Consider the following 20,036-nt stretch of genomic DNA (forward strand, 5'->3'; position numbering starts at 1 on the left):
CTTGTTGAACATCATAATTTTAGTACATTCTAGTGCCACATTTCCGGAATGAGCTACACAGACTCACAGTATTAGTACTGGCCAAGGAAAACTTTAGCTGGGGCTGCAGAGTTGACTTAGTAGGTAAGGTTGCTTGCTGCAGTCTATGAGGACCTGTGTTCATATCCTTAGAATTCATCTAGAAAGCTGAAGGGCTTTGTGCCTACTGTAACCCCAGCACAGAGGCATGGAGAGCAGAAACTGCCAATGTAGCTTCAAGTTCAGTGCGAAGTCTTGTCTCAGGGTATTAAGGCTGAGTGAGAAACCTACAAAACAAGCGTGCGCTTGTGCACACGAGCACACACACACACACACACACACACACACGCTTTCCTAAGGGTGCTGTATGTTACCATGTACGTAGATATTAGTGATACATAATAGGAGTAAGTATTTGGCACAGAAGAGGCAATTCCGAGGCTAGAGAGATATCTCAGTAGTTAAGTGTGCTTTCCTGCTCTTTAAAGAGGACCTAAATTTGGTTCCCAACTCTCACATCAGATAGCTCATGACCATCTATCACTCCACCTTCAAGGGATCTGATACCTCCTTCTGGCCCACACACGCAAAGGCAAACTTTAGTCAGTATACATTAATTTTAAGTGCTTTTTTTTGTGTGGGTATATTATTGTATTTCTTGTCTGGCCTTAACCTTTCAGCAGTGTGTCTGCTTTCTGGGGGCTTGGGTTAGAGGGAAAAGTGTATGTTACCACACCTGGATGATTTTGAACACATTTCACTTAAGTAAATTTTTGCTTAAATAAATACAAACCAACACGGTAGCAAACCCCTGTAACCCAAGTGCTTAGGAGACCAAAGTCAGAGGATTACCATTGAGTTTAGGGTTAGCCTGGGCTATACAGTAAGCTAATACTGTATTCAAGTGGATGAATTCACATTACTGCAATTGTGGAAGAATAAAATGAAAGGAATCTTAGGAGACTTTGGGTGCAGAGTCCACTCAGAGCTCGTAGCTGGGTCCAGCTCTGTTTAAGTGTTCAGCGGAGGGTTGAGCATTTGGAGTGTATGTATGTCTTAGGCTCCTAGGTGATGATAACTCAGCTTGAAAACAAGGTTCTGTCTTGTAGGATGCGCATGACGGAGAGGTCAACGCAGTGCAGTTCAGTCCAGGCTCCCGGTTGCTGGCCACTGGAGGCATGGACCGCAGGGTGAAACTTTGGGAAGCATTCGGAGGTAAGAGCCTTGGTGGCCTTAGAAGACAGCTCTAGTGACAGCTGAGTGACTTCGCTCTATTATGAATTCACTTTATTTTGAATTACATTTTAATTTGTTTAATGTATGAGTAGTGGAGTTGGGACTAGTTGAGATCACATGACTTGAAGTGCAGCATAGCCTGGAACTCATGGTTCTGCTGCTGTGTCTTCTCCAGGACTGAGGTAAAAATCCTGGGCTCTTAACACTGAAGCCTTCTCTAGCTAGGCTCTAGAGCAAAGAGAAAGACTCGGATTACTGCTTTTGATGTTTGTTTGAGCACAAGCAGTTTATTGAACCTTTGATCTGAATATATTGATTGTTGGTGAAGCATTGTACCTGTCTGCTCTTTATTTGACTTGCAGGAAAGTGACTCAGGTAAACCCCTTAATCTGTTGAAGCCTGCGAGAGTGTTATGCCTTGCTCCGAGACATGTTAGGACAGACGGAATGACTAAAGTGGGCGGAAGATAAAGCTCAACCATAAGGAAATAAATCTTGGCAGATGTTCTTTGTGAAAGTTAATCAGTTGCAGGTGTAGCTCAGCAGTAGAACACTTGCCTAGCTATTAACTAGCATGGTTTTGGGTTTTGGGGTCAGTAAACACCTCTGGGAGATGAGAAGAGTGAATGGGGAGCTGGAAGAGAAGTACTGTTGGTGAGGGAGGCTGTGCACAGGGAGGGAGGATTGACAGCTGGCTGTCTTGATAGGATTATAGAGTCCAACAGTTTCTCAGGTCATAATGAAATGAACATTACCAAAACAGGAATTACGAAAAGTTGGAGGTGGTTTTCAAAATTTAGTTTCCATCAATAGTGATGGAAACTCAAATACTGATGTAGCAAAATTCACTGAGAATGAATGTGAAGGCCTGCGTGTGTCCTAAAGGGCAACTTGGAAATATGTTTGTACCATGCCTGAGTCTGCATTGTCTTAGGACTTGAATTGCAGTAGAACGCTCTGTTCTCTTCTGTCTTGCCCGACTCCACAGCACTGCAGTAAACCTCCTGTTCAGTGATACGATTGGCACTGTGCACTGTGCACCACTGCCCCTCTTACTTTAATTTTTTTTTCATGCAGATAAATGTGAATTCAAGGGCTCCCTGTCTGGCAGTAATGCTGGAATTACAAGCATTGAATTTGATAGTGCTGTAAGTACCTAATGTCGTGATTTCAGGTTGTTGGGTTTTGATTGTCTTTGACACTGGGTCTCTATATGGCCCTAGCTTTCCTAGAGCCAGGCTGGTCTGCCTCTGCATCCCAAGTGTGCTCTGCTATGCCTGGCTAATTTTAGAGATTTAAAAAAATAATAATTGAAGATAGCTGATTCTTGAAATTAAAAACAAAAATAATAACAACAACAGAACCACAAGACTTTCATGTTCTCTGCAGCCTAATTCCTAGGAGTCAGGGTGGTATCTTCCCTTGAGGAATTTCCCTTTAAAAGAGCCAGACCAGCAAGGTGGCTCAGCAGGTACAGGTAGTGACTGCCAAGCCTGACAACCTGTTACATCCCTGGGACCCACATGGTGGAAAGAGAGAAGTGACTCCTGAAAGTTGTGTACACACACACACACACTACATTTTAAAGAGAATGCCAAGACAACTTTGAACTGCAGGCTGTGGTATTAAGATAATACAGCTTTCAGATTAGCTTAGGGAACAGAGTAAACCATTTGAGGCAGACTTCAAAGTCCTAATACGAAGGGTGGGCATCACAGGCAGAGGAGCAGAGAGAAGAGCTGGCGCAGGGTGGGTCCAGAAGCTGCTCAAGAGCACTACCGGTTTGACGGAACCTTTGTTTCCTGATAGCCCCTGTGTCCTGCAACATTTTGTTGCCCTCCATGGGAGAGGTGCCATCCACATCTGCTTCTCAGGAAGCTGAGAACCTTATCTGAAGGGAAGGGCGCTGACTAGGCGACAGTCATCTTTGTGCCTCAATCAGAGGTGCCTGGATGTCAGGGAAACATAAAGAAATAAGACTGGTTAGTGGGAAGTATGTGGTGTCAAACGGTTTAGACATTCATAAAGCCATTCCATAAGTCTTGAGAGGGATTTTGGGCAATTCTGGGGATCAACCCCAAGTACTTGGACATGCTACACAAGTGCCTCATCATTGAGCTACCTCAGGCCTTGAGAGGTTTTAAGAAATAGGTTCAGAATAACGCAGTCTGAAATGGCCCCCGAAAGCCCAGTAAGATTAAGTAGTGGGGGTCCAGAGGAAGGAGCAGAGGAAGATGAACGGCCTCAAAGATAGGTAGGAGATGACTTAGAAGGGTGGGGCCTCTGGGCTCTCTGGTTTGCCCATCAGTAATATCAGGAAGTCGTGCCTGGTGTTAAGGGGACAGTGGTGAAGGGAAAGGTGAGTGGGTGAGGCCAAACTCTGATGTGAGTTTGGGGTGTTAACTGCACTCTTGTCAGCTCAGGTGAATCCAGGCGGGAAGGACTCACTCAGCTTCAAACACTGGGTGAGGTAGTTGTCAGCACACTTGACAAGATGATACAATGTTATGTCAAGCTTAGAGGGATAGTTGAAAGTTTCTGAATGCCTTCTTGAACGTGATAACTGGAAATTTGTGCTTTGTGAACTGAATTTTGCTAAATGTTTTTCTTTTTATTCTTGTAGGGAGCTTACCTATTAGCAGCTTCAAATGATTTTGCAAGCCGAATCTGGACTGTGGATGATTATCGATTACGGGTAAGGCACGGTTGAAAAGCTAGCATGGTACTCTAATTGCATGTGGCGATCAGTGTGCAGTTGTTTAATTAGGAGATTTGTGTATTTCTCTATGGAAATTATATTTAATTCATGTTTTTCTGAGAAAAATCTGTGTTTTTCCTTTTAGTACTCTTAATTTGCCAAAAATATGTTGTTTCAGCATATTTTCCATGATCGCCTCAGGGCTCTTTGAGCTCTTAAGAACCAGTTATGTTTAACAATCTTTTTTAGCTTAGCTTGTCAATTATGACAACAACATATAAATTATGGCTCTTAAAGGCCTTAAGCCCTTTAGTTTCCTCATAGTTGGGAATTAGGATTATGGAAATGCATGGATGTACTTAGTATATGACCTTGGGTAGTAAAGCTGGAAACAGGAGACAGGTGCAGAAGAAAGGAGAAGGGTGGCATCAGCTGTTGAGGAAATTTGCATGTGAGCCCAGTTTGGTGTCCAGGACAAAGATCAGAACTTCGTCCTAAGAGTTATGTATTTGATGGAAAGAAGTTTTCACAGAATCCTGAAAGGTGAACTGTGGTGTGGCATTTTAAGTTGGACACAGGTGCTTTTGTGTGTGCTCCACAAAGATGGCATGGCGTTAAACTGAGTGTGAGCTCTGCAGAGGGAGCCAGTTGGATTAGAGGGATCCTTATGGTTAGCTTGCTGGTCTGATTGAGTGGTACAGGGATGAAGCAGAAGGCTTCAGGAGCACATTAACTCACCACTTTAGCTTTTCATTTTCCCGGAGGAGCTGTGCGGTCCTATTCCATGGTTCTCACTTGAAAGAAAACTCACTTCCGAACATATAAAACAGGGGCCCAGAAAAAGATGGCAGATACATACAAGCTGTGAAGAGTGAAAAGTCAGCCTGTGTTTTCTGAAGGGAAGACTTCAGCAAGGGGCCACTGCAGCTTTTGTCTGAACACATCATACAGTCTCAGTTCTACATTTTAAACGTGGAGAAGGCGCCTGGCCATTGCTATGGGCTGCATAGTAGCCCACCCTGTGGTCAGCTGTGGTGTTTAACCATCCTTCTGTTTTGCTTTTTAGTAAGATTTATTTTTAATTGTATGCACATCTCTGTGTCAGTATATGTACATGAGTACAGGTGCTATGAGGCCTGGAGGTGTCACGATACCACACGCATGTGCGCCCCTTTTTTATTTTTTGAATCAGAACCTTCCTATGTTATCTTTGCTGGCATGGAACTTGTATAAGCCAGGTTGGCCTCTACTTTGCAGCAATCCTCCTGCCTCTTCCTCCTCAATGCTGATATGACACCATGCCCAGCTCTGTTTAGCTTCTATTGGGCATTTAAGATTGAATTTGATTAGTTTGCTTAAAGAGAACACATTTTTTTGTGCTGGACATGGTGTCAAGCTATGGCTTTTTATGTATTTCTTTTCATTGTCCTAGAACTCAGATGAGAGAGGTAGATAGGACAGGCTCAGATGGGGGTGAGGAGTACTAAGGTCATGCAGTTAAATAATATGCTTAAAATTGAATTGAGGCATGCTCTCCTAGACTGGGGTGGAACAGTGCCGACCAGCTATGGAAGAGGAGCCTGCAGACTCCTTTATACTGGAGGAAAAGAGAAGAAGCATTGAGGTGGAGGTGGGGGGTGGGGAGGCAGTGCTTTATTCACTGATAGGTGAGGATCACTGCCCTGAAGGTGAGGCAGCTGGAGAGAGGTAGACCTAGAAGATGGAGGTCAGAGCTGGAACACTGGCACACACTATGTAATCCTATGTGATGTAATCCTAGCACTTGGGACCCAGAAGCAGGGCTATCTTAAATACCTGTGTTTAAGGCCAGCTTGACCTACACAGTGAGTTACAGGGCAGGGCTAAATAGAAAAATGCTGCCTCAAAAAGAAAAAAGATAAAATTGTTTGTATTTATTCATGTGGAGGAGTGAGATGGATATGCCATGGCCCTCGTGTGGAGGTGGCACACCTTGGAGGAGTAGGTGTTCCTCCCTGTGGGTCCTCACTGGGCCATTGTACTAGTCCAGGGCATTCTTTTCTTAATTGGAAACAAAACATTAATGAATCCTTCATTGTGGGAGGGGGGTGTATACTTACAAAAATAATTGTAGTCAGATGTGGTTGTGATTACCTTTAGCCCAGTCTGATCATAGTGAGCTCTAGGACAGCCAGGCTTACATGCTGAGACCCTCCCTGTCTTTAAAAGAAAAAAATGACTCCTGGGGAGCTCAGCAAACAAGTGCTTGCTATACAAGCCCGATGATTTAAGTTTGATCCCTAGACACCATGTAAATGAGGAGAGATCTGTCTCCACTGGGCATACACACAGTAATTAGTAATAATTAGTTCAGTAGTAGTAATAGTAGTTCAGTAGTAGTAGTGGTAGTAGTAGTAGTAGTAGTAGTAGTAGTAGTAGTAGTAGCAGCAGTAGTTGTATATAAAAATCAAAGAGCTCGAACATTAAATGCCAACGTGGAATGCCGAACTGCTCTTGTGAAGGACTAGAATTTTGTTTACAACTACTGTAACATCAGCTCTGGGTGACCCAGCATCTTTCAGCCCCCTGGCAACTGCAGTGGTGTGCACAAGTGAGTCTTTAAAAAAGAAGTAAAAATAAAAAGTCAGGCATGTTTGCACATGCCTTTAATCCTAGCCCTCAGAAGGTGGCTGTTTCCTTCCACATAATGAGATCTTTTCTCAAAAAAAGAAAGAAAGAAAGAGAGAGGGAGGGAGGGAGGGAGGGAGGGAGGGAGGGAGGGAGGGAGGGAGGGAGGGACGGAGGGAGGGAAAAAGCCTACCTTGGAAAGAGGTCAGTGATGAATAGTAAAAGGTCTGACTTCCGAGGTCGCCTCCCAGCAGCCTACATCCCCAGCTGCTTACCTCTCTCCCATCATGCTCTAGTAGTGCTATCATGGGCAAACACAGTAGCTGACATGCAGTGATGTCTCCATTCTGTCTTCCCTGACAAGTCCAGAGAAGGCACTGGTTGGCATCCAACAGCTTGGTCACAAGGGATTTGGTTGTTGGGAGTGCTGGCGTCCTTGGCTATGATCTGACATTTTAAGCTGAGACCTCTTATTTTAAACACCCCATAGCATCTAATTGTGTATATGGAATTCTGATGCTTCCTTTTGTAAATTATGCCTGCAGTGGCCCTGTCTTTTCTCACTTTAAGTACAGACTGACTTTCAGTGGCATGAATAAAAGAAAGTCCTGTCTTTGTTACTTTGAGTTAGACGTGGTGCGGTACACCTGTTAATCCCAGCACTGGAGAGCCGGAGGCAAGAGCTTTTAAAACATCCTCCTCCTGCTTCCTCCTCTCTGCTTTTTTGGATTTCAAGGCTTTACAGAATTCAGTGCTGTTTCTAAGGTTGGGTTTGTATTTCTCTTTAGTAGAAGATTGCCTTGACCCCTTCCAGTGCTGGGGTCTAGAGCCTTGTATGTGCTAGACAGTGCTCCACCACTGAGCTATATCCCAAAGTCTTACTGTGTTGCCCAGGCTGATTTTGAGTTTACAGATTCCAGGAATTCAAGTACTGGGACTGTGTATGTAATACCTGCCTTTATCTTTGTGGTCTTGGTTCCTGTGTCATGCAGCTTTCTATCACTTGTGACAGACCTAAGTAAGACAGAACAAAATAGTTGACATCAGCAGCTCAACTCGGGTTTCAGAAGCTTAGCTTGTGATGGCACATTGCATCGTGTATCTGAGGAACCTGTTTGCCTCATGGGGAGAGTCAGAGAGCAAAACAGGAAAGTCCAGGGCCCCGATCTTGGGGTGAGGGAAGTATATTCATTGTGTTATCTTCCCGCTGGGCCACAGACTAGAGGCCAAGCCTGAACACATTAGTCTTTGGGTGCCATTCACGATCAAGTTAAAGCAATACCTCATCTCTTGGCAGCACCCAGAAATAGCTTCTAGAAGATGCCAAAAAGATGCACCTCCTTGGTTCAGAAATGTGGCTTCTTTGATTGAGTCTGAGTCAGTGAAGGTGTGCTCCTTGTGCCATCTTTCTTTTCTCTGACTTTCTGTGAAGATTTCAGGGCCTGCTGAGACTGACTCTGGAGCTCCTCTAGGAAGGCAGTATGTAATCCCAAGTCTCACCCTGGCTCTGTCCTCTCTTGTAGCACACACTCACAGGCCACAGCGGGAAAGTCCTCTCTGCCAAGTTCCTGCTGGACAATGCACGGATTGTCTCAGGAAGTCACGACCGGACCCTCAAACTCTGGGATCTCCGCAGCAAAGTCTGTGAGGAAATGCAGTCTCTCTGTGTGTTTATGTAGAGAATAGCGGTGAGGTGATGCTCCACAGCAGTTAGAACCCCGGTTCCTTTCAGTCTGAGGAGCGCTGGGGTAGTGAGGGTTGTTTTCTGCTTGAGGTCTCATTTCATTTTGTGATTTTGGGGGCTTGGTGGTCAAGAGTGTAGTAGCTATATTATATATGTTCCAGTCATGTGGTTGCCTTTGATTGATGGTGTTTGGTTTTCTTTCAGGCATAAAAACAGTGTTTGCAGGATCCAGCTGCAATGACATTGTTTGCACTGAACAATGTGTAATGAGTGGACATTTTGACAAGAAAATTCGTTTCTGGGATATCCGGTATGATGCCTTAAGAGCTTGGTGGGAGGCTGGTGAGAGAACATATAAAGAGCTGCGAGCATGCTTTGTGTGGGGCTGTCCTCACACTCGGGGACTGGCAGAGCTCCAGGACAGCTGGGTCTGGGCTGTGCTATTCTTTATACAAAGTAGTCTTCTGGGTCCAGCGTCATTTACTGTGTACCAGATGCTCTGCCAGCTGTAAGATGAGAAGATGCTCGCTCCCACCTTCAGGCAGATTAAGATGAAACAGGGAAGACAGTATAAGCAATGAGCACCGTGGGATGTTCCTGTAGTGGAGACAGGAATTAGTCTGGAGAAGCCAATGGACTTTATGAGACAGAAAGTCACTGAAAGACAGGCCCACCCAGAACAGCTTGGTGCAGCTGACAGTAAGGGGTGCATGTGCCAATGAGATGGGGTGAGTGGACATCAGATGTCCACCTGCTTTACAAGCCACTTGGGATGCTTGATGTTCGAGCTGTGTGTGGTAAGAGAAGAAAGCGATGGCTTTGTGTAGTGTGCTCAGTGACCTTTGTCCTGTCTTTAGAGAGCAGGTTAAGGCACTGAAAGCAAAGTATTGATGAGGACCTGAGTTGATGGCAGAAGGGCACAGATAGGGCCATGCTAGGAGATTCCTAGTGCTGACAAGGCTGGGAGGAGGAGAGCTGTCAGGACTCAGAGGTCCAGTGAGACGAAGCCCTCCGCTGCTAGCTGAGGAGGACAGAGGTGGCTGCTAATTGGATTGAATACAGAAGCCATAGACCATCAAGTCATCAAGTGGAGAAGGGGACAAGAATACGTAGCTCTGGATACACTTGTGAAGCTTGCTCCTATATTTTTAATCTTTTTTTTCCTAAACTTAAAGTTTGAACATAAAACATGGAAGTTTAGAAATTCACTGGATGTTACAAGTCTCCTAGCCAATCCCTTAACTTGATAGTCAGATGGCCACATACCAAAGATTTGGAGTAGGAGTCTGGGACTGTATATATAATAACAAGGTAAACTGCTCAGTTAAGACAGCAAATAAGTTCAATTGAAAACCTTCAGCTAAACCATTGTTGGGTGTCTCCATTAGCTCCCATCTACTAGGGGCCTATTAGCTGACCCCTGTGGGCTTGAGCATGTAAGAGTTGGAGAGGCAGCAGCAGAGGGTGCACAGTGACAACTGTGCTGTGGTATTATCCGGTCCCATGTCTGAAGCAGCCTCAGTCAAGCTACCTGATCACAGCAGGGCCTGTGGGCTCCCTAGACACACCGCAGCAGCTTCTGTGCCAGCCTTTTGTAAAAGCTAAAGGCCACATCATTGAAATTGTACTGATCCGGGGCTGGAGGATGCATGCTTACCATGCACATGAGGCCTCAGAGTCAGTCCATAGAACCCACAGAAGAAAGTAAGAAAGAGCCATACCAGCTGTGTGATTAGTTGCCCTAGGTCGCTCTTGCTTATCAGGAGTTCTGATTGGTAATTGTCTTATTATCCTAAAAGCAGGCAAGAAAAGCCCAAACCAGTTCTAGTCCTCAATATTCCTGTAGGCTCTTTTTTTTTGGGAATGTTTCGTGAATAGTAGTGAGGCTTGGACTAAGGCTGGTCTTTTTTTTGGTTTTTCGTGACAGGGTTTCTCTGTGTAGCCCTGGCTGTCCTGGAATTTTGTAGACCAGGTTGGCCTCAAACTCAAATCCACCTGCCTCTGCCTCCCAAGTGCTGGGATCAAAGGCGTGTGCCATCACGCCCAGCTAAGGCTGGTCTTAAATACTAACAGAAACAATGGAAAGCACACATACATGTGGAAGCTGAACAATGCTCTACTCAATGATAACTTGGTCAAGGAAGAAATAAAAAAATTAAAGGCTTTTTAGAATTTAATGAAAATGAAGACACATCATACCAGAACAATGAAAGCAGTGGTAAGAGGAAAACTCATAGCTCTAAGTGTCTCCAAAAGGAAACTGGAGAGAGCTTACACTAGCAGCTTGACAGCACACCTGAAAGCTCTAGAGCAAAAAGAAGCAAATATACCCAAGAGGAATAAAGGGCAGGAAATCGTCAAACTCAGGGCTAAAATCAACCAAATAGAAACAACAAGAACTATACAAAGAATCAACAAAACCAGGAGCTGGTTCTTTGAGAAAATAAACAAGATAGATAAACCCTTAGCCAGACTAACCAGAGGGCGTAGAGACAGTATCCAAATTAATAAAATCAGAAATGAAAAGGGAGACATAACAACGAAATGTATCTTAAAATAATTATTCTGTTTGTTGAAGATTAACAGTTGAAAACATTAAAATCATGTTCTACAAACATCATGGAAATGTTTATAATTTTTTTCACTGTGCTTGAAGTTAGCATTTTCTTAATGTTTAACTTCAAAGAGTTTTTGCTATTTTGAAATTTTTAAAATATACTTACTGATAAAATAATTTCTCTCCTAAAAACACCGACAGTCTTCTTTAAGTAAATTTATAGTTAGACAATGTACACAGATATATAACGCACCTTAAATACTCTCTCACTATGTCAGGTGGTAGCATATAAGGGCCTTTGAATATATTTCTTAATGATTTCATTTTTAATATTTTATGCTCTTTTACTATGCTTAGTTCCCCAAGAACATTTTGTATGTTTTGAAACAATTTACTATTCAACATTAGATATAGGATCCTCAGTTATGGATAGTATTAAACTATCTATGTTCATTAATGATATTTTTAGGGTACGAAAGGATATGAATATACAAGTTGAACAAATTTTTTATGTATTTGATTCTCAAAATACTCAATATTATTAATGTCTCTGATATATAAAATGCATTTAAATAATAAAAAAATTAAGAAGAAAAATAATAGGCTAGGGACATAGTTCCTGCCCCTTGAAGTCTTGTATCTAACTGGGTGACAGCGTTTTCTGCTCAGTGACATGACACCTGGTCAGGTTGGAGGTGGCCCACTTGCACTAGGTCTCAGGCTGCTGTCTCCCTTAGGTCAGAGAGTGTGGTCCGAGAGATGGAACTGTTAGGGAAGATCACTGCTCTGGACCTAAACCCTGAGAGAACTGAGCTCCTGAGCTGCTCCCGTGATGACCTGCTAAAAGTCATCGACCTCCGGACAAATGCAGTCAAACAGACATTCAGGTACTGGGCCCTGGGCCTGGCCTTGCCTACTTCTATCCTGCTGGGTGAGTGCACTGTAGGCGGCTGCTAACCTGGCTGCTGTGTGTTTCAGTGCGCCTGGATTCAAATGCGGCTCTGACTGGACCCGGGTTGTCTTCAGGTTAGTAGCCGTGTCCTACCCAATGCTTGAGGTTAAAGCTGGACATTTTTCTTCAAAGGGAGGTAAAACATAATCTTTCTGTTACCGCTGGAGCTTGCAGGAGTGAGTCTGAGGGTCATCTGGTGGTCCTGCTGGAATCTTGGTGGTTTTTATTGTGAGCACGGTTGGCTGATGCTTGGTTCTGAGTGACTATGTTCTTTTCACCCGCTCACTTGCCAAGACTTGGCACTGACACTGAAAGGCCTGGTGTCCATGGGGTGGAACGGCACAGTCTGTTTGGAGGTGACACTGGAAGGTGAAACAGTGATCTCCTCGTTCTGCCTTCTGGGTACCATACTTTCCTCAGGTGTATTCTGGGATTGGCTGTCGTAGTAGGTAAAAGTGTCTGTCTGATGTGGTGTGTGTGCTTGTGGCCTCCTGAGCTTACGTAAACATGCAGAGGCGAGAGAAGGACATCAAATGTTCTGCTCCACCACTCCCTCTAGTCCCTTGAGGCAGTCTTTCCCTGAACCTAGAGCTAGGCTGACAGCCTGCAAGCCTGTCTTTTCCCCGGCAGGCCTGGATTTCAGGTTCTTATGTGCACATGCACAGTTTTTTACCATTGGTTTTGGAGATTGGATCCTCATGCTGCAGAAAACACTCTTGACACAGTAGGCCGTCTCCCCAACTGCGTCTGAGCACTTTATGGTTTCCCCTGCCTACAGTTGCTGAACTGTACAGCAAGCCTGTTTGTGGGCAGAAACTTTAAGCTTTTTAGAGATTGGCTTTGGACTCCCCTGTGTGTACTTCAGTCTGATGAGTAGGGACGTGGAGCTTCAAATAGCAGCATGGCACTGCTCTTGGGTAGCCAGGTGGCTGAAAGAACAAGGCTGCTCACAGCTAGCCTGTGACCTGCATCTGTGAGCATAGAAGTGGTCATGCGAGGCTAAAAGTTTATAGCTTTTGCCCTCTTACTGTCTCCTCCAGCCCTGATGGCAGTTACGTGGCAGCAGGCTCAGCCGAGGGTTCTCTTTATGTCTGGAGTGTGCTGACAGGGAAAGTGGAGAAGGTTCTTTCAAAACAGCACAGGTAAGATGAGCTCCTCCAGGGCATGTACTCAGGCCTACGTCTAAAGCAGAGCCTGTGAGCTCATCCCAGGGCTTATGCAGTCTTTGGTTGGGCGCGAACCTCAGTGGGCTCCTGGAAAGCAGTCCCCCTTCCTATTTCCAGGACTGATTGACTAAAATTAGTGGGGCCAGGCTTCACCACTCCACAGTGACTGAGGTGCCACAGGTAGAGCCATCAATCGGTGGCCACTGGGGAAAACCTCAGGGCCCTGGCTTCCTGTGGATTGGCAAGCTCTGCTCATGACCTGGCAGTTGTTCTGCTCTACGGAGCTGAGTGTTCTCTTTCTGCTTCCCTAAGGGCTACTCTTGGGGTGAACCAGATAAGGCCTGGTTGCTAATGGAGATGTCACCTGTCTAGTTCAGTGCTGTTACTGGGACACAGTGCAGCTTTCATAGCATACGCCCCTGCTGTGGGAGGGTGTGCCTGTATTTTGCACGTGCATGGGTCTGGTGTCTTGCTGACTGAAGTCTCTTCTAATTGGTCCTTAAGCTCTTCTATCAATGCGGTGGCGTGGGCCCCCTCGGGCTTACATGTTGTCAGTGTGGACAAAGGAAGCAGAGCTGTGCTGTGGGCACAGCCTTGATGCTGCACCCTTAGGAGCACCGTGGGACCCCACGGCCCATCTTGGAGAATGATGTGTCCTCCCAGAAAAGAGCTGAAGCCATGTGGTGCCGTAGCTTTCTTGAGAACTTTGACTTAAGGTCTCTAATGGCTGAGAAGAACCAACACTGAACCAAACTGACTCTGCAAGTCCCTAGCAGAGGTTCAGATTTTTGTCTGCATTTGGGTGGGAAACACTACTAACTCTGACCTTCCATACCTCATGGGGAGTACAGGGTCCCTGCTGGGTCTCCCCACTGGACACAGTGCCAAGGACAACCCCACACACCGGGTATTGGGTCCCCTGTGCTCTTCCCATCTTTCCAAAGTCTGTTGTAGCCTGATGCTCGCCCCCTTTCTGTGGAGTCACTTACCCAGGGGGCTCACTGTAGGCACTGGGTCAGTGGAAACCAAATCCGGGCCTGTCCTCCTGTGACAAAGGATGGGTGGAGCTGTTTTCAGGGCTGGTGGTATGTCTGGTCTCACTGCTGAAACCTGCATCTTCAGCTGGCCCTCAGAACCCTGAACTCCCTTCCTGCCAACACTTGCACATAGCTTTGTGTGTGTGTGAGGAAAGGACTGTGCCAACCTTTCCCTGTCTGGTAGAATTTGCAGCAGAGGTGAGAAACACATCTTTACCCTGCATCACTGCACGTGCACAGCAGGTGGCCGAGCACTCACCTGGAGCAGAGAGTGGTGAGGCCAGCCACTGCCTGTGCGTGCAGTGCAGTGTTGGTAAGAGAAGCCTACCTAGGAGCTGGTGATGATGAAGGCTGGGCTGGGAAAGCATTCTCTGTCCTGCTCGCCCGTGCACATGGTCTGAGCGCCACGTTTGTCTGTCACACTTACTTTGCACTTTATTTTTTGCTTCCACACTGTTCTCTGGACAGCAGGGACAACATGAGTGCTGGAGCTCGGGAAGAGGGACAGCAGTTCTGCCTGCCCTGCCCGAAACCCACCTGTTGCTTTGCTCCCAGAGAGTTTGTGGCGTTGGAAGTTGAGATTCGCTGGCCAGGGCACATCTTTTATTTATTTAATTATGTGTCCCAACAGAACTTGATTGTAAATAAAGAAGAAATTCTGTTATATACTTTTCAAACTCCTTGCGTCTTGATTGTCTTTTCTGTCACATCCTTAAGTAAGGGGGAAAGGAACTGGTTTTTCTGATACTTATTCCTTTTTTTGGAGATAAGATCTTGCTTTGTGTGAAGCTTGGACCAGCTTACCCTCAACCCTGTTGCTGCCCAATGGATGGTATAACAAGGCTACACAACCTTGCCCTGGGAAGGTTGCCCAACCTTTGGCTGGGAAACAAGATTGCCATGATTCAAGGCATACAGAACACCCCATCGTGTCTGTTTCCCTAACTGGGGTTTTGTGAATCTCAGTGCTGAAGCATGGCGTTTACACTCTGCCTGTGTGGGAGGCACTAAGGTGAGAAGCAATGACATGCTACATTGTACTTAGCCTTGTTTTTATGGAAACCACATTTTAGCTTCTGTAAGATAACCCAAGTAGTAATACTTGGGTTTTAGTTCTCAAAGTAGGCTGTCTGAATTATATTTTATTTTAAAAATGGGAAGTTGTTTCAAGCTGAGCTCTGGCCAGCTTCATGACTCAGATGGGCATGTTTATGCTAACCCTGTCCCTTGACACTCTGCCACTCCAGGTCCATATGGGGGGCATGCAAAGTGAGTCATCCATGACGTTATCTGTATCCTATTTCAGTGAGTGTCAAACAGTACCTCAATTTTCATTCATTAACATAAATCTCAGACGAAATGAAGGATCCCTAAACTTGAATGGGTTGCTGTGGAAGTGCCTGAGTGTGTGCCAGCGAGAGATCACACCGATCCATTCTTGGCTCCCTCCCCTGAGCAGACCACTGGCTGCTGTGATCTCAGTTCCCGCTTTCATCGCATTCTTTGCTGGTGTCTGTCTCTACCTCTGAGTCTGTCTCTACCTCTGAGCTGCTCCTGAGCTGTTCATTAGGGGTGCTTTCCCAGTTTACTTGGCACACCCATGCCCTGCAGCACCTCCACTGGCATCCTTGGCTGTTTAATGATCCGTTTGCTTAGATCAGGATCTGTTTAGCTTTTGCTACATACGAAACTACCTTAAAATACAGCGGCTCAGTGCAGCCACTATGGGAATCAGTGTAGAACCTTCTCATAAATCTTAAGATCAGAACTATCATGTGACCCAGCCAGAGGACTCCTAGGGACTCCCGGGACTGCAGAGGCACTTGCACATTCATGTTTATCACCATTCTTAACAATAGCGAAGATGTGAATCAGCCTAGATCTCCATCAAGACAGGAACGGATGATGAAAACATACACACACAGAGACACACAGACATACACGGAATTTTTTTTGAACCATAAACATGAAATTTGCGGGGGATTTGGATGGAGTTAGAAGGCGAGGTAACCCAGGATAGAAAGCAGATCTGAGCTTCTAATTGTTATGTGTATGTCAGTGGAAGTAAGTGTGGGTGAAAAGTCCAGAAACTAGAACGGCCTTAGGTGTTTAAAGGAATGGGTGGGAAGATGACGGAACACATGAGGGCTAAAGTAGGTCAGCTCCTAGGGATGGAAGGGGAAGGGAGGGAACACCCAAAATAAAATGCTTAAGATGAAGGAAGAAACCTGTAAGCTGACTTTAAAAACATGGTAAAACAACATTCCCTGACTACTGTCTGTAGGACATCTGTGTTACACTACACGTGTGGAGGTCAGAGGAAAACTTGCAGGAATTGGTTCTGCCACATGGGTCCTGGGATAAGAGTTGGGTCATCAGGCCTGATAGGAAACAGCTTACCCACTAAGCCATCTTGTTTACCTAAGATCTTAAAACACTGTTACTGAATCATATGGGGATAAATGGTTAGAGGGCGGGGGCTCAGCGGTTAAGAGCACTGACTGTTCTTTCAAAGGTCCTAAGTTCAAATCCCAGCCACCACATGGTGGCTCACAACCATCTGTAATGTGATCTGTTGCCCTCTTCTGGTGTGTCTGAAGACAGCTACAGTGTACTTACATATAATAAATAAATCTTTTAAAAGAAAAATGGTTGGAGTGGGTCCTCCAAATCCTCACTTGGTCTGTTGATATGAGGCCAACTAGGGCATTAGGGATGGGATAGCAAGAAAGCATCAGTGTGAGTGTTTGTCACCATTTGAGGTGCCTGCTAACATCATGTTGACTGTAGCAGGTGAAGTGGGCAGGGTTGGTGCTCTGAATCCACCCCTGGAGACATGAGTTCGGGGAGAAGAAAAGCATGCTGCCATCTTGGAGTCAGCCCAGTAAGACCTGCTCTCCCATCACTTCTGGAGCAGTATAACTTGCTGATGTTTCAGTGACCCATAGGATTTGATTGGTTTTCCTTCGAAAACTCAAGAATCTATCTCAAGAACAGACACCAGCCTTGCACATTACAGTGTGCTGGGCTTCCGCAGGTTTGCTCTTACCCCAGGACACAGCTAGGCAGGGAAAGCGGGTGAATTGGTATCTGGGCTTCCTTTTTACTTCAGAGATAACTAGACAAACAGGGCAGGAGGGATGCTTGTGGTTCTCACATGCTGGGGTTTTAGGTGGGGAGCCAGAGGCCTGCTAGTTGCAGAATACCAAATGGTTCTGAGAGACAGACCAAGTCAGGAGCCACGCTTAGGGCCTAGTACTCTACTACGTACATGGCACGTAGCAGAGACTTACTGAAGGTTTGGTTTTGAGACTGTGTGTTAGTTATTCCAGAGCTGCCTCAAACTTGCTGAGCATAAGCTTGAACTTCTGATCCTCCTGCCTCTTCAGCCTGAGTGCTGTGCCACCAAACCTCGCTTCTGCAATGCTGGGGCTTGAACTCAGAGATTTGTAGGTAGTTTACTGGCCTGTGATTCCCACACCATGCTATGTATGCTTGCTCATTCATTTCTGGAGGGCAGTGTTTGCTACGGTGCATGTGTAGAGCTCAGAGGACAACTTGTGGCAGTTCTCTCCCGCTCTGTGGGCTCCGTGAATCAGATTGAGTTGTCAGACTTGATGGTGAGCACGTTGCGTTCCCAGTCACCTCTCTGACCCTCACATACTATTCTAAAGTGAACAATTTTGTTATCGTTTATAGATTTAAGATGTATAGTCACCAGGTCTTAACACTAGCCAACAAAGACATTGGTTGTCGTTCAGGTTAAGATCTATAAGCAGCAGATTGATCCAAAGGAAAGTGGACACTTTTTTTTTAAAGATTTGTTTATTTTATGTATGAGAGTATACTGTCGATCTCTTCAGACACACTAAAACAGGGCATCGGATCCCTCCCGTTAAGATGGTTGTGAGCCACCATGTGGTTGCTGGGAACTGAACTCAGGACCTTTGGAAGAGCAGTCAGTGCTCTTAACCGCCAAGCTATCTCTCCAGCCCATTTGGACACTTCTTAAGGGAAGACCACTACAGAAAACCACAGCCAGTCAAAATGCAGAGCTGTGGACCCTGTACCTTAAGGCTCGGGGAGCATTGCTGCAGAGGGGCAGAAAGGTTGTAAGAACCAGAGGAGTTTGCTGTGAGACTGTTGCCTAGTAACATCAGAAGCTACATCTGCAGAGTCTCAGCGCTGTGACCACCCAAATGTGAGCTGAGCTGAGCAGGGAGGCCACCAACAGTCACAGCAAATAACAGGGCCTCACACAGCCTCAACCCTACACAACTATAGGCAACTGAGTCAAGCTGGCAGTGGGAGAGGTGGTCCTCCCTAGGCAAGAAGAACACATCACTCTGTTGTCTAGTGCCAAATGGTCAGCCTGAGAGCATGCATACAGGTAACATATGGACTCAATATGTTATATTTAGGAATATGTACACACATATAGTAACAATTCATGTAAGGAAGAGGCCATGGATTTGAAGGAGAGTGGAGAAGTCCATGAAGTGTCTGGAGAGAAGAAAGGGAAGGGAGACGTCTTATAATTATAGTATCAAAAAAGGTATTTTTTTAAAAAACAATAAAAGGCTAGCGACTGGAGCTACTGAGGTGGCTCGGAGGCTAAGGATATTTGCACCCAAGCCTGACGACCTGAGTGCTGTCCCCAGAACCCTCGCGTTAAAAGACAACCATCTCCTGCAGCTTTGCCTTGCACCTCCACTTGCATGTTGCGGCACGTGTGCCTGCGCATGGGCACACGCGAAATAAATGCAATTTTCAAATGTTTTAAAGCATATCCACATAACTTTGCACAGATGTCAGGTTCGCCGATCCTAGAATTTATCCAAAGTAGGCAAAGGACACTGAGTTCTTTAGAAGTGTACTCACTGTTATGGAGACCGCGTTGGCATTGGGGTGTAGTGGGCAATACAGAACCTAAAGAAGCACGCGGGCGTATAGCAGCCATCAGTGGTGGAGGAAAAGAGGAAGTCGGATGCAGTCCTCCTGTCTCTAACCCTGCACTAAACATTTTTTCCAGGAGCTTCTCTTCACACATACACACACACACACACACAAAACAAAACAAAAAAAAAAAGGTCAGGCTGTTGTGTTGCCTTGTACAAATGAAAAGGAAATAGCAGGGAGATGGAGCATCTTTCTCAGCCAGGGCTCCTATCTGCATCTACCAAGATCCCACTACACAAACCTGGAGCATCAGCAGCATTGGGTGTGAGTGGTAAAGGACTCCGGTGCCCCTTGGGGGTAAGTATCCTTATGCTCATCATAGATAAATTTGCACAAGGGAGAAAGATTAACTTGGACCAATGGGGAGAAGTAGAAGAAAAGCCAATTTCATACCAATAGTCCTCCTGCAACCAAACTGTAATGGCACATGCCTGTAAGCCCATTTGGGAGGCTGAGGTCCAGAGTTAAAGACCAGTCAAGGCTGCAGAGTGAGACCAAAAATAAGTGTGTTATGAGTTAGTGATTTCCCAATCTTGAAAGCACTCAGTAAAGTGTTGAGAATAATGCACAAGAAATCCAAAGAAAAGCTGGAGTGTGGACTTGATTTTATTTGTAAGGTCTTGCTACTATGAGAGTTTGTGAATTATGTTTTCATAATATTAGCCAGTCCCACCCCAAACAGCCCTCTGTTCTATGGAGGATTAATTAAGAGATACAAGTAGGGATTGAAGTGATAATTTTCATTTTTCTCAGTATTGTATTTTATATTTGAGCCTTTTGCCTGCACGCATGTCTGTATACTGCTTGCATGCCTGATGCCTTCGGAGGCCAGAAAAGGGTATCACACCCCTGGAACTGGAGTTACATGCAGCTGTGAGCCCCTGTGTAGTCAGTGTGTACTGGGGATCTAACCCAGGTCCTCTGGAAGAGCAACCAGCATTCTTACTGCTGAGTCTCTAGCTTCAGCTGATGGCTTTTAAAAGCTCGTGTTCCCTGATAAGTCTTCAAAAATGGCAGCCTCTTCAGACTTCCTAATGTTTGCTCCATAAAGCTCTGCCGGAGGACATGCCATCTTTATTTGCAGTTGATATTTAGCACAGTACCTGCTTTCCTCCACCATGTG

The 20,036-nt window shown here is 45.5% G+C and overlaps 1 protein-coding gene and 1 non-coding gene across 8 annotated transcripts in view; both read left to right on the top strand.

The window, feature by feature from the left end:
- Positions 1-14,634, top strand: part of Atg16l1 (autophagy related 16-like 1 (S. cerevisiae)) — a 36,422-nt gene extending 21,788 nt beyond the window's left edge. For 3 of the 7 annotated variants that reach the window (XR_387198.4, XR_003947274.1, XR_003947275.1), the window contains 9 exons: positions 1,128-1,233; positions 2,331-2,401; positions 3,877-3,948; positions 8,082-8,198; positions 8,447-8,552; positions 11,537-11,686; positions 11,778-11,825; positions 12,792-12,893; positions 13,422-14,634. Coding sequence is in view for 3 of the 7 variants with exons in the window: in NM_001205391.1 (NP_001192320.1) it covers positions 1,128-1,233; positions 2,331-2,401; positions 3,877-3,948; positions 8,082-8,202; positions 8,447-8,552; positions 11,537-11,686; positions 11,778-11,825; positions 12,792-12,893; positions 13,422-13,515 (870 nt within the window). In the remaining 4 variants the exon portion in view is untranslated. Of the gene's footprint in view, positions 1-1,127; positions 1,234-2,330; positions 2,402-3,876; positions 3,949-8,081; positions 8,203-8,446; positions 8,553-11,536; positions 11,687-11,777; positions 11,826-12,791; positions 12,894-13,421 lie in introns of those variants that run through there. The other 4 variants (NM_001205391.1, NM_029846.4, NM_001205392.1 and 1 more) reach the window with 2 other exon arrangements.
- Scarna6 (small Cajal body-specific RNA 6) lies at positions 6,777-7,024 on the top strand. The gene has a single exon (NR_028519.2).
- Positions 14,635-20,036: the final 5,402 nt, after the last annotated feature.

Source organism: Mus musculus, chromosome 1, assembly GCF_000001635.26.
Source record: "Mus musculus strain C57BL/6J chromosome 1, GRCm38.p6 C57BL/6J".
Taxonomy (NCBI): domain Eukaryota; kingdom Metazoa; phylum Chordata; class Mammalia; order Rodentia; family Muridae; genus Mus; species Mus musculus.